Consider the following 14,031-nt stretch of genomic DNA (forward strand, 5'->3'; position numbering starts at 1 on the left):
TATAACAAATATAAAATGTTAAAATTTCAAAATAATCGATAGGAGAGATATTTTATGATATATCCTATGAAGAGAAATAGAAGCGAGCACATATTTTGTGCTAATACATCATTGTTGATTGTCAATTTTGAAAAAAAAAAATGTGAAAACGATATTTCTTTCTCTTTATGGAAATTAATGAGAAAAAAACCATTCCAAAAAAGAAATTCCTGCAATAATCACTTAATGCATGATTTGCATGTGAAACAACTTTCAACTTTCAATTAAACTGTGGTTTTTATCAAAGATATTATTCATTAAACATATCTTGAATTCAAAGAGAAACAAATGAATTTTCCATTTCACGTTCACTCAAAATATGAAATAATTGGAAAAGTCATTTTTTTATTCAAACAGAAAAAACTATCAGCATTTTTGTAAGGTGTTTCCATTTGCTTATCTCTTCAACAATCAACATTATTTTTTTTTTTTTGTCAATGATCAATTTTCATTAATTATTCTGTTTTTGAATTATTTGATATCTCCATTCTTTTGAAATCTTTCTTGTGATAAGCTAAAGCATGAATAACAATTCACAACTTAAGTTTTTCATTTTTAATCGTTTTTCCAAAAAAAACCATATTTTTGATCTTTTGTTGGTGATTAAAAAATTAAAATGTTCTAACATTTGAACAAAGAACAAATTAACAGAAAAAAGGTGATTTATATATTTCACTCAAATAACTCTGTTTATCCTTGCAACAAAAATTTTTTCGATATTTCGCGCAATAAATACTTGAAAGTCCATTTTTTCGCTCAACTGTTTAACCTTTCAAATATTTTATTCAAATCTTCAAACTTATGGAAAAGAATAAATGAAGACAAATTTTGATGTATCAAAGTTCAATTCAGAAATTTCAATAATTGAATCACTTCTTCCAATTTTGGTCTGCTATCTGGCTCATCTGCCCACATCTGCTCCATCAATTCAACCATTTCTTCGTCAATCCCTTCTGTCAGCTGTCGCACTCCATCACTCATCATTTTTTGTGCTTTTTCTGCCTCACACTCGCTCAATGGCACATCCCCTGTTGTCATTTCATGGAGAATCAGTCCAAGTGAAAAAACAGCAGCCTTTTCCATATCCTCTTCTCCAACTCTAGCTTCAGGAGCCTTCCATCGCTTCATTTCCTCTTTCTGCTTCTCTTCCTCCAATTCCTCTGTCATAACAAATATTTCATTATTTCCTTCTTCAACAAAGATTGAATATGGGCACAACTGCCTCACCATCATTTCCACTCTTTCATCATTAACCGAAATCAAATGCTCAAACAGCTCTGCAACTGCTATAACCACCTCTTTCCCATCGACAACATCCATCGCTCTTGTTCCCAGCGTGAAATTACCTTGCACTGAATGAATCACTGAATGCAATGTTTTGATGTTCTTTTTCTCCTTTTCTTGAAATGGCTTCTTTGCTGATATTACATTGAGTGGATGAGATTGAGGTACGAATGAAACAGAAGCATTCTCGGAAAACTGTATTGGAGATTCCAAATCTGGCAGATCATTTTCATTTTGAATGTCATCGGTCATTAAAGGAGGCTCTGGAAGATCTTCTTCATCGTTTTCAATGAGAAACGGAATTTGGCTTGTCATCCCTTCAAGCAACGTCGATGGCATTTCACTCATCTCAATGTTTCCTCCATTCTCTCCTCTTCTCCTCTCGATATTCCCCAATATCTGCTCGTTTTCTGATCTTTCTTTTTCTACATTCTTTTCCAATTCCTTCAATTTCTTTCTCAGGAGCGCAACAACAACAATCACAAATAACAGAATCATTACAATAACAATACATCCAATAAAGGCAATAACGCCCCATTCAATTTGTTCCTCTCCTTTTGACATTATTTCATCCCCCTTTGGTTCAGTCTCATTTTTGTTCTTCAGAACGAATGAATTTGTTGATAAGGGAGATTCTGTATTTCCAAACAAAATACACACGCTCACTTCAATTTCATTTCCACAACCGCTGATTGTATCTTTTGCCACGCTCCCTTCGACTTCTCTTTCTGACAAGAATCCATTTGAATCAAAATCAAAATTTTCAATCTCTTTCTCTTCTCCCTTTCTCTTCACAACTGCGAATGACAGATTGCACGGAATAAGAAGCAATCCTTTAAATTTCAGCTTCATTCTATCTGTCTCTTCTTTTGCTTCTACTCTTTCCAACACAGGAATGAAAAATGATGAATCTCTCTCTGAAACAATCCCTTTAAAGCTGCACACATTATTCAGCATCCAAAGTGATGTATTTCTTTCCAATCCATCTCCTCCTTTCAAACTCATCACATTCAATGTTCCTGAATCAGAGCAGATGATATTTCTTCTCAATGATGGATATCCTTCAATTGATGGACTATTGTTTGAGAAATTCCCTGCTTCAATTATCGCATTTCCTCCACTCATTGTTATTCCACCTTCCGGTGAATTCGAGATTGTTGTATCTTTCATCATCACAGAACTCTTCACAACAGCCACAAGAGATCCATTCCACATGCAGGCATCGCTCATTCCTTCGTTTCTTTTCCATCCTTCATCTTTGGTGGAAGAACTTCCATCAAACACACACGAATCGAAAGAAGCATTTGAACAGCAGTTGAAGGAGGCGATTGCCCCCTTCATTGGCTAAGAAGTGCAATTCACAGTTGAGCAGTTTTGCAGATGGACTGGATATCTGCTTAAAAAGCAGTCAAATATGCTTGCTGTTTTTGATTCAACACTTGATGCACATGTGATGTTGCTGAATGATGCTTGTATTATGCTGCACAATTCATCGTTTCCTTCTGTCAAATCATTCTGCTGAGAAGTGCAACACACAACATCACCATCGCAGAGCTTGATGTTTTCAACAAACAATTCCTTGACAATCACCTGCCCATCCAATGAATCCACCAGAATGGCATGCTTTTTGATTGTTGATTTGATGAGTTTCATCTTTTCAATCGACAAACTCGAATGAGCTGGAGCAATGACTGTTTCAGCCTCCACAGATGAGCAAGTCAACGACGAAACAGAGACATTCGATGAAGAGGCTGTGATCATTCCTTTCCCCCACGACGAATTGTCGATTTCCACATCAATCATATTTGCACTTGCCTGATTTGCCACAACCAATGAAGAATCTGAAGAAACAGCCTTGATCTGTATCTGGCTGATATGAGTGCTTGCTGATGGACTCAGAAGAAGAATATCATTGTGGATGTTGAGCGAATCAAACACCACTTTTTGTATTTCCAACTGTCCTGCTGAAACGACAAAAAGGGTCTGGCTGAGCACCATCGCTTCTGAACTTCCTGTGAATGTGCATGACATGATTGAGGTAGCTCCATTCTGTTCGTTGAACACTGACAGATGCGACGAGGCATATTCTTCAGAAAAGAGAAAATCCATCTTCTCGAAAGACACACTCCCCACGCACTCCATTAATCCCAAATACTTTGTTTCACTTGCTGTTGCGCTCTTCAACAGCACACAGCAGTAGCTGTTCAATGAAAAGCTCTTCACAACCACATCTCTGAATTCCGCTTCTTCAGACACTGCTGTCTCTTTTTCTGCAATCACTTGACTGTAGATCGAAGGGATCACATGCAGCACCCCATACGACAGCGAACGGCATAGCGAGAACACACTTCCACATGACTTCGCATCAGCAGCGCCTGACGCAATTCCATTCACAAATATCAGCTCGCTCTGATACATCACAACCATGGGGATGATGTCAACATCGTGTGATGGAAGTGCTGCATCCACGCCCCATATCGAGTTGTGTCTGTTGAATGGGGGCTCTCTGAAATCCAAAAGGAAGTGGCGCTCGCTGATCTGACTGGACAAGTTGTCGCACTGGATGAACATGTCGCGCCCCACAATTGCATTGTTGCTCGAGAATGTCACATTCGATATCACAAATGGTAGGAGTGAATGCTCTGCATCCGCTCCGTTCAGATACATCCCTCCTCCTTTCCCAACAGCTGTCTCACACAAGCTCATGATCGAATCGTTCACCTCAAACAAGGAGCCTTTGCCCAATCCAACAAACAATGCCCCGCCACAACTGCTCGAATCCTCGCAGCACTTCAAAAATGTCGAATTCTTAACTGTCACAGACACATCACTGTCTGAGGAATCAATCTTCGCTATGCTTGTTGTGTTCCCTGTTTCTGTTGTCGAAAGAAATGAGCACGAATCAAACATAATGCTGTGTCCCTTCGCATCCTCGTTGCTTAGATGCTCTTGATAGAGCACTTCAACAAGCGAAACAGCAGATATAATGTTTTCTATTTTGCAGTTCTTCAGAGCATGATCCCCACCATTGACAAGAACAAGATTGAATGAGATCGTGGTTGAGGAAGAATTAGTGAGGGAGCATGCCTCGAGAGTCAGCACTGATGTGGGAAATGGCAATGCAAACAAGGTGCTGTGCCCATTTGCAAAGGCATCTGGAAGTGAGAATGTCACATCTTTCACAATCCCATCTCCAACCTCAACAATGCAATCTCTCGCTTTTGGAATGGCACCACTCACAGAAAGGACAGCTGTTTCTTCGCTGTTTGATTCAATCAGCAGGTGAACAAGATCGAATTCATCTCCCACATTTCCTGTTTCGCCAATCTCAATCCTTCTTTCTTCGCCATCTGCCACTCGTGTGATCCCATAGTCAACGCTTGTGCACTGGAACGAGCGTTTCCCACATCCAATGTAGTTCATCCCTTTTGTCGAGTTCACATAAATGACTCGGCTTCGATATCCCAGAACAAAATCAAACAGATCTTCATCCTTGGAATGAAACCAAGATGAATCAGTCCCCACCAGAGAATTGTTTCTTTCAGACACTGCAACTGCCGCAGCAAACGAAAAGGATGACGGATCAACAATCTCAAGCAAGTCCTTGCAGGTCACAAACACATCACGGCCAGTAAATGCGCTGTTCTCTTTCAGGCTCATCATCCCCAGAGCAAAGTCTCCATGGCTTTCAGGGAAATGCATCCAAAGAAAGCCTCCCTTCCCAACCCTTCTGTTTTCGCAGCTGCACTTTTGGCACACACTCGTTCCATTGATTGAAAAGCTCCCAGACTCTTCAACTGAGATCCTCATCGCTCCTCCTTCATCACTTGTTGGTGATGAAACGCTCTCAAATGTGCATCCATCAAACAACAAGTGAATGGTGGCATCAGTCGAGATGATCCCTGAGCAATTTGCTTCACAAACAGCTATTTCTCGAAATGTGCATGTTTTGAAAGTCAAAGACAGTGTGAGGTCACCGTTGCGAGCTGATGGGGAATTTAGAGGCTGCACTGATCCATCAACAGGAAACAAGGGATTTGTGCCCAATTCTGAATTGCTCACATTTAGAAAAATGATCTCAGCATCAACAGAAGGCGTGATTGCAAACACCTTTCCCGAAAAGGATATCGATGAAAGTGTGATATCTTCTATTGTGAGTTTTCCTTCAGAAACATCAAACAACACATACGAGATGGGAGCTGATGTTTGGTTCACAAATTGACAGCCATTGACTGTGAGTTCGCTTGTTGTTGAATGCGAATGAATCAGCGTGTTCTGTGAATGGACAAACGATGAAGGAATCGAAAATACAATCTTGTTCAACTTCAGCACTCCTGTTGTCAAGATCACTTTTCCTGTCTGCCCTTCAAGTGATGAGTTAACAACAAGATTGCATTCTGAATCGCTGTCTGATTTTATTGCATGAGAGTTCGGAACAGTTTCTGAGGACAGTGTGGTTGACAAATGGATCGTGATTGTCAACTCTCCAACACTCGCGGCTTGTCGAATGGAATAATCTAGTGTTTTGCACGGAACATCGTTTCCACAGTATAAGCGTTTTCGCCTTCACTGCCACTTGTGCTGATTGTTGTTGATTGAAGCCCTGTGATGAAAATGAAGAGATCCACATCGTTTTCGAAAAAGTTTTCATCAGCTCCACACAGCGAGTTCTCCCGTTTTTCAGACTCGATGAGAAATGCCCACGAAAATGTCACATTGTTCACTTTTGTCCTGAGATCCTTCAAAGAAGCATAAACATCCATTCCCACTGATCCACAGTTGTCTGCAAATTCGAGGTTGATCAGACTGAGCGATACATCTTCGGCCATGCTGGAGATGCACAGCCCACCTCCAAATCCTCCTTTTCCATTGGCTCTTTGTGCAGAACACACAGAAAATGATGTGGCGTTTGTTGATTCACCAATAGCAAGGCTTCCTCCCCTTTCCAGAACAACTTTCACTCCTCCTCCATTTCCTTCTTTTGCTGTGCAATTGTCAAATGCACATTCACATATTTCAAGCTCACAACCAGAACTAATGGTTGCAGAAATACCTCCACCTTCTCCTCCATTTCGAACAATCATCTCCAGTGTGCAGTTCGAAACTCTCAATGAACACGATCCACAAAGCAAAATCCATGATGCATCCAACAGCCAGAACGACGAGATGTGAGTGTATTCGATTGTGGCCTCGCCTCCTTTCAGCATTATCATCGAGCTGGAGAATGCATTTGACTCAGAGTACCCGCTCCCTGATGCGAGGGTGCAACCATCCACATGGAGTGATCCTGACCCTTCCAAAAGAAACACCAATGAATCTGCAGTCGATTGTGCAGAATCGTGAATGATCTGAATCGAGTTTGTGCTCAAATGCCCATCCTCAACTGAAAATAGTGAAGTCGATGCGAGAGCAGTTGTTATTGTCAGCTCTCCACCTGTGCTCCCAACAATTTCCATTTTCTTGTTTGCCACATTGCAGCCTTGCTCGACAATCCTCACTGACTCAATCACCACTCTTGTGCTTTCTGCTTTATGCGGATCAACCAACACAGGGATATAGCCCACTGTCCTGCACTTCCTTTCATTCTTTCCACAAGCCTCGTTGTCATCTCCAGTCTCGCTGTTCACATACAACGCTCCAGAATAATAATATGGAATCCACTCACTCACATCTTTTTCCCCATGCATCACTCGATTCGATCCCAATGTCTTTGATCGGCATTCAACCAGCATTGACTGGTCTGCATTCTCAACCCACTCCCCCATTACTGAAACATCTTTTCCTCCATTTCTGGCTGAGTTTTCCTCAAAGAAGCAAAACATCACAACCCCTGTATAATCGCCACCCCAATCACTATCTCCCCAAAAGCAAACACCTCCGGCTGTGAGACCAGAACATTTTGTTAAACTGCAATCACTAATTGACACGTTGTGTCCATCTCCAATTAAAATGCCTCCTGAACTGAAAGTTATTCTATCTCCTTCTTCAGAACAATTTATGAAATAACAGCAAATAATTAATATATTTCCAGGATACCGATTCAAAAACACGCACCCACATTCTTCTCCATGTGAATCAGAAATGTTTGTATTTCTCATTTGCATGTTATTCTGATAATCACTCATTAAAAACCCTCCAAAAATAGTGGCAACATATTTTTCTCCAATTGTATTGTTGATGATTAATGCACTCAGCGCTGGTGCATTGTCGGTTCCTATGGCTCCTCCACTTTGAGAAGAATTGCATGCAAAGAACATACATCTCTCAATTGTCATTGGATAGTTAATACGATGATAAATAGCACCTCCATGACCTTCAGATTTGCAATTGAAATAAGTGTCAGAGAAAAACACAGGTTCTGTTCCATTTGTTGTAACTGTATTAACAACAGTTTTGCTGTAACTGCATTTTCGAAAAGATGTGTTGAACACTGCAAAACCTCCTGTTGAAAGCAATCCACTGACAATGCATCCATAATATGGTGTTGTCATATCCGAAAAATCACAGCTGTCAACAATCGCTTTTGTATTCGACAAAGAAACGGTTTTCACTCTTTTTTGTTGTGTGACATTGAAAAAGTGGCAATCTTCCAAAGACACAAATGAAGTGCCACAATCACCCACAAAGGGGCAAGTCTTCGAAATCACCATAGAACTGATTGCACTGCATTCCAAGACTATTTTCCCTTCATTTTGGTTCTCTAATCCAGGAGCGGACGAGACAATCGATCGAATTGAGCATCTGCCATCAAATGAATGAAAACTCAGATTTGATGCCCAAACAAAGCCATTTGACAAGAAAAGGGTATGTTTTGGACAAGGGTGATTCATGCAAAAGCGGATATCAATTAACTTCGTTTTGGATTTTTCATCAACAACAAACACGTGATCTTCTGAATGAACAGACCAAAAATCAACACGAATCATCGCAGAAGAAGCATTGTGGAAAAGAATGTGCACATCTGCTATTTGTGGTTTTGTGAAAGCTGTGAAGCTTTCTGATTTCTTTTCATCACAAAAATCTCTCAAATAATAATCGTTTATCTCGTTGAAGCAAACAACACAAATAAAAATGCAAATACAAAAAAAGCAACAGCATTATAACAGAAAAGAAAATATGTACTTCTATTTTATAAAGGTACAAGCAATAAAGTTAGCTTGAAATTGCGATTTGTTTGAAGAAGAAAAAAAAGTTATATATATGTAACTTTTTGGATCAGTTTTAAAAGAAAAAAAGTTGGAATTGAAATAGAATGATTCAATATGAATGAAAATAGATAAAGCAAATTATCATGGGTTCTTTTGAAATAACTCATTCTATTGGAATCATACATCAATTGGTTAAAAATCAACCTTTACAAAATCGCTTTCATCAAATGGATTTTCTTATCATATTCAAAAGAAATTCTCATTTGTTCCATATTCAAGCAGCATTTCAGTATTAGTTTAACATCTTTAATCTTTGAAAATTTAACATTATAATTTTTTAAATCTTGACTAAAATGGATATCCATCAAAATTTTTTGAATTATTTTTGTAAAATGAATAATGATAAATCATATTCTTCAATTAATTAAATAAAAATGGCGGTCAAAAAAATCTTGCAGTTAGCTACAAAATATATTCGATAATTTCACAAAGTTTGTTAATTCTTATTTGTTATTTTTTTATCATCATATTTTTTTTTGATCAAACAGATTCAAAAATACAAAAATAATATCCAATTGTATAGGGGAAAGTAAATGAATGAATAATATTTCACTGAAATTGTTAAAGATACCAGATTATACCTGTTGCTCACCCCTTCACTCGATACTCCATCTGTAACTGTATTATTTATCCCAGTTGTTTTTGAGTCATTCCATTCGCACCAAGTGAACGAAATCGTCAAATCGTCAGTCTGATTCTGTCTCCCAGATTTTGATGGATTCCCTTCACTCCCGCTGACAGCAACATTCTCAGACAGATAGCATCTGATAAAAGAGGTCTTTGAAACGATCAATGAGGAAAAGGGGTTGTTGAGTGATGGAACAATTCCTCCATCATATACGTCACAAACTGGTGAGAATGAGCAACTGTTCATCAGACATGAGATTTGGGATAATACAGTTGTTGGAGGTGAACATGCATCATTTGCTGTTGAAATGTTGAAATATGTCAGATGTGAGAGGGATGCAAGGGGTATAGAGCGAGATGAAAGAAATGGGGCTGATGAGACACAAAAATAAGAGAAGCTAAACTCTCTCACTAAAATACTCCCTTCAATGCATACTCTCTCTCTCTCTCTCTCCTTCTCCTTCTCTTCCTTCTCTTCCTTCTCCTTCTCCTTTATTTACTCCACAAATGATGCTCCTCCTTTTTTCGAATCTTCTGCTTTTCTCTCTTCACTTTCTTTCGTATATTCATCTTCTCTTTCTTCTGTGTCTCTTTTTTCTTCTCTTTCTTCTTCTCTTTCTTCTTCTCTTTCTTCTTCTTTGCATAAGATCGCTTCGTTCATATTTCTTCAAATAATTTATCAAATTCCTTGCGATTTTCTTTTGAACTGTCTATCTTCCACAGAGATGCGGAATTACCGTACGGAAAAAAAGAACGGCTCTGAACGAGGGAATAAAATTCCGAATTTCTTTTGTTAATTGAAGGAGAAGTTGTTGAAATGCAATTAGGAGATTTTGAAAAAGTGAAGATAAAAAGATACGTTGATATATAATCTTTCTGAGAAGAAATTTCCAAAAAAGAAAAAGCCAATGACGTAGAAGAAGAAGAAGAAGAAGAAGAAGAAGATGATGATGATGATGATGATGATGATGATGATGATGATGATGATGATGATGATGATGATGATGATGATGAAATTGTACCTGTTCCAATCGAACTCTTAACTTTGCCTATCCCAATGACAAAAATCTCCTTTGTCCCTATCTCGATCGTTGTCTCCTCGCATTGATGATTCTTTTCCATCAGCGTGACTGACAGACTCACCTGGATCACGCTCCGAATGACTGCAACACCAATGGTTCTGCATGTATATGATTCATTCACCCCACAAAACTCTTCTTCACCACCACCACTCACTGCCACAAATCGGTTGAGAATCCCTCTCTTCAGCCAATCCTTCTTTTCTCTCCATTGATATTTCCAACTCCCTGAACTTGAATGATTATATCCATAGCATACTCTCTGGCTATCTGCTTTTGTGATGTAACATTCTTTGAACGGATTTACTGAAGAAAAGTATAAATTGTAATTATCAAAGTATATCAAATCGTGCCCATGTGGAGGATCACCCAAACACTTGCATTCATGGGAAAAAAGGAAATAGCAATAAAGTCCATCACTTGGAGATGTTTCTTAGTTTGGATTAAAATGCAATCCTTGGCCAGTTGATGTTGCGTTGTACGGAAATAAACTGGATGCTCTTCATTTTGAATGCAGTTTGAACACCGTATCAATACATTCCTCCTCCAACAGTATTTGTAAGTGATCGTCCAGTGAATAAGCCCTCGAAGGCACAAGCACTCTTTCCTTTGCAACTTTCCGTTTCAATATAGCTTTTCAAATCTGAAATTTTCCGGGGAAAAGTCCTTTTTGCAAATTGATTTAAATGGTAATTTTTACGCAATTCTAAAAATCTGCCCGTTGAATAATTTGCCGATTTATTTTCCTTTTCGACTTTTATTATCTCTTCTTTCATTGAGTAAAATTCAGCCAATTTTGAATAACAACATGTCACATTCATAGAAACGAAAATATAGCCTTTTCAATTTGTTGTGAAATTTGTGATTCAATTCTATCTCCATTCCTTTTGTAAAGAATTTTTTCAACCAATTTTTTATTAGAAACCATAACTGTTTGAAAAAAAACAAAATTTGAACAATTTTTTGAACTTTCTGAATTTTTTTCAAATTGGTTTTTCGATTCATTGCTTTTTTCATATCCATTTATTAACATATTTATTCATATTATAATTTTTTTTATTTTCACTGTCATCATTAATTATCAAATATCATTTTTATAGAAGCTTTCATGGTTCAATTATTTTCATTAAATAGAATTTATCAACACAAAAAGTCTGATATATTCAGATGAATTTATTGTTTTGTCAAAATACAGAAATTATCCAATAAATTCTTAAAAAAACAAAATTATTTATTTATTTAAAAAAAAAACTTTAAAAAGTTTTGTTAATAAACAACGAAAAAAATCAAAATACTCAAAACTCTCAAAACAAAAAAACTTCTGCTTCCACGAGCAAGTCTTTTATCTTAAAAATAAAAACCAAAACATTCAGAACTTTTCACAAAAATACGAAAATTTTAAAGCATTCTCGGAAATAGTTAATAATAATGTGGGACAGAATTCTTTCATTTATGAAAAATTCAATAATTTGTTCCAAACTTTTTCTGCAATCGTATGGAAATTATTCTTCCATGATCGTGCAATATTAAATATGAAAATATAAAAATCGAAAAAAATCTTTGAAAGAACTGTGTGGAACAAAATTCATAAAACACAAAATTTTGTCCCATGTTTAAATTTTTTTCGATAATAAATAAAATTCCCAAAGTTTTCTTGGGACAATAAAATAAAAATTCCGAATGAAAAATAGTGGTTTGAAAATTAACTCACCCTATTTCTCCCTCGTATATTGCTTTTCTTTTTCTTTTGACATTATTATTATTAAAATAATTATGATTATTTCTAATATTTTCCCACTTCTTCATGATTGAAAATTAGACATTGATGCATAAGCCTTCCATCATCTTCTGTGAGATCGTTTGCCTGAATATTTAGATTTGTCAGCCACACAGCAATTTCTATATCAATTTTGGCATCATCCAGCCCATTCCGATATCTGTTCGCTAATTGCTTCCACAGTCGTTTCATCCTGCCGAAAAACCAAAAAGCAGGAATCCTCTTTTTAGCTAACTGCGCGTTGTATTCGATCTCTTCTTTAGCTTTAGTATTTTTCATCGGAGTTATTAACTCCAAACCTTCCACCACCCCATGATATCCTCGATCAGCCATTATTTTCCATTGAGTATTGAGTTTATTCAGGCCATTCTTATGTCTGTCCTCGTTTGTTACCTGTAAGTATTCAACTAAGGGATGTGAATGTTTTTTGTATAGAGAAAAATCATGTGCATGTCCTTCAACCACTTCAAATGCGGATAATGCTTCAAATGGATAAGAAGCAGCAACAGCAACATGAATTTTCACACCATAAACTTTATGATGTCCGTCCCATTAAAGTTTTTGATATTCAAAGCTTCCAACTGGCTTTTCAGTTCGTATGGAGGTCGCATCGACCAGTAATGCAACTGTTCCAAATAAGTTATCGCTTTAAATGAATATTAGCCTTCTCTTTTTGTTCTTTAATATTCTCAGTACTTGTTATAAATATGGGCACACAAAGTATTTCGTATCAGAAATTTCGTGGTTCGTTTTTTCTTTGATAAAATCTCTTTTTGTCTGTGTTTTCCTTGAATGCAACCATTCCAAGAAATAAAGCAATTTGTCTGAATCAGAAAAAAACACACTTTGGACCCCTCCTTATTATTTTGGAAAATAGGCTATTTAGTTAACTTACAATAGATAAATTTTGAAACTCAGACAATTATTATCTGAAAAAGAACTTTCATGTTCAAATAAATTTGTGCAATTCTCCATCTGGCTCTGGAGAAGGAAGGTCCCTAACTTTTTTCACAAGAAAATGAGCTTTTATTCTTTGTTTGATATTTTTATCAATTTTCAGAAAAGCTGATGATGAAGAAAATTTAAAAAATTTACGACTGTCGAATTTCTGAATCAGATACAAACAATCCAAAAAATGAAATTCATAAATATCAAACTCGTTTTCCTTTTTCGCATGTTGAGAATGAGAAATGACGTTCATTTGACTTCTACATGCTTGACTGGAGTTAACGTTGGTATTTAATGAATTCGAACTGGAAACTATTGCTCATAATAACGATAATATTTGTGAACACAGCATTTCACTGGTGTAATTTTCATGTTGAATATCTGTATTTCAAACTTGGGAGTTTGAGCTATTGGTTTTTGCGTCTCAATGTTAAAAATAAATTTATGGGGAGAAATATAGACTTTCAAACTTTTTTTGCACAAAGCATGAAAATTTTGATTCACTTCTAACATTATTAAACTTTTACAGACTTCAAAATAAATTAGATTTTCATAACTGCAAACAAACATCATTGATGAAATAACAAAATATTTTGTAACTTCACATGTTTATCAAAAAATAAACACATTTATTCCAAATTTTTTGATCACAAAAAGTTCATCTGACGCTCAAAATTTTTCAATGAAAATGCCTGAAGTCAAATATTTTGTCCCAAATAAATAAATAAAAAATAATGTCTTGTTTTTCATGCACTGAAAATGATAATAACATTTCAAAAAAATAAGCAAATGGTTTGAAACTCATTTTGAGTGAAGTCTTATCCACAAAATTTATTGGAGAAAAAAAAAAATTCTAAATGAAACTTGAATTTGTTTCATTTTAAATACGAACTCTAACTTAGAATGAATAGATTTTTTCAGTTATATGGGTGACTTTTTTTGAAATCATCACTTTATTTGGTGTGTTGTTTTTTCAAAAACAGTTTATCATTTGGAAGACAATTTTCAATCAAATACTGCAATCACCACAACTGTTTTAAAAACCAAATGATTTTGAAGAATCAAAGAT

The 14,031-nt window shown here is 36.5% G+C and overlaps 2 protein-coding genes across 2 annotated transcripts; both read right to left on the reverse strand.

Annotated features, from left to right (window-relative positions):
* Positions 1-608: 608 nt before the first annotated feature.
* On the reverse strand, positions 609-7,973 carry MONOS_222 (putative Protein tyrosine and serine/threonine kinase; the record flags this gene model as incomplete). Its single annotated transcript, XM_067872127.1, has 3 exons — positions 609-2,667; positions 2,860-5,840; positions 5,900-7,973. The coding sequence occupies 3 exons, from the start codon at positions 7,971-7,973 to the stop codon at positions 883-885; spliced, it is 6,840 nt and encodes a 2,279-aa protein (XP_067731782.1). The 3' UTR covers positions 609-882.
* A 1,681-nt stretch (positions 7,974-9,654) lies between these two features.
* Positions 9,655-10,624, reverse strand: MONOS_221 (uncharacterized protein; the record flags this gene model as incomplete). The annotated part of the gene is made up of 3 exons (XM_067872117.1): positions 9,655-9,823; positions 10,018-10,543; positions 10,615-10,624. The coding sequence occupies 3 exons, from the start codon at positions 10,622-10,624 to the stop codon at positions 9,655-9,657; spliced, it is 705 nt and encodes a 234-aa protein (XP_067731783.1).
* Between the last annotated feature and the right edge of the window lie 3,407 nt (positions 10,625-14,031).

Source organism: Monocercomonoides exilis (assembly GCF_001643675.1).
Source record: "Monocercomonoides exilis strain PA203 chromosome Unknown scaffold11-1913109, whole genome shotgun sequence".
NCBI lineage: Eukaryota > Preaxostyla > Oxymonadida > Polymastigidae > Monocercomonoides > Monocercomonoides exilis.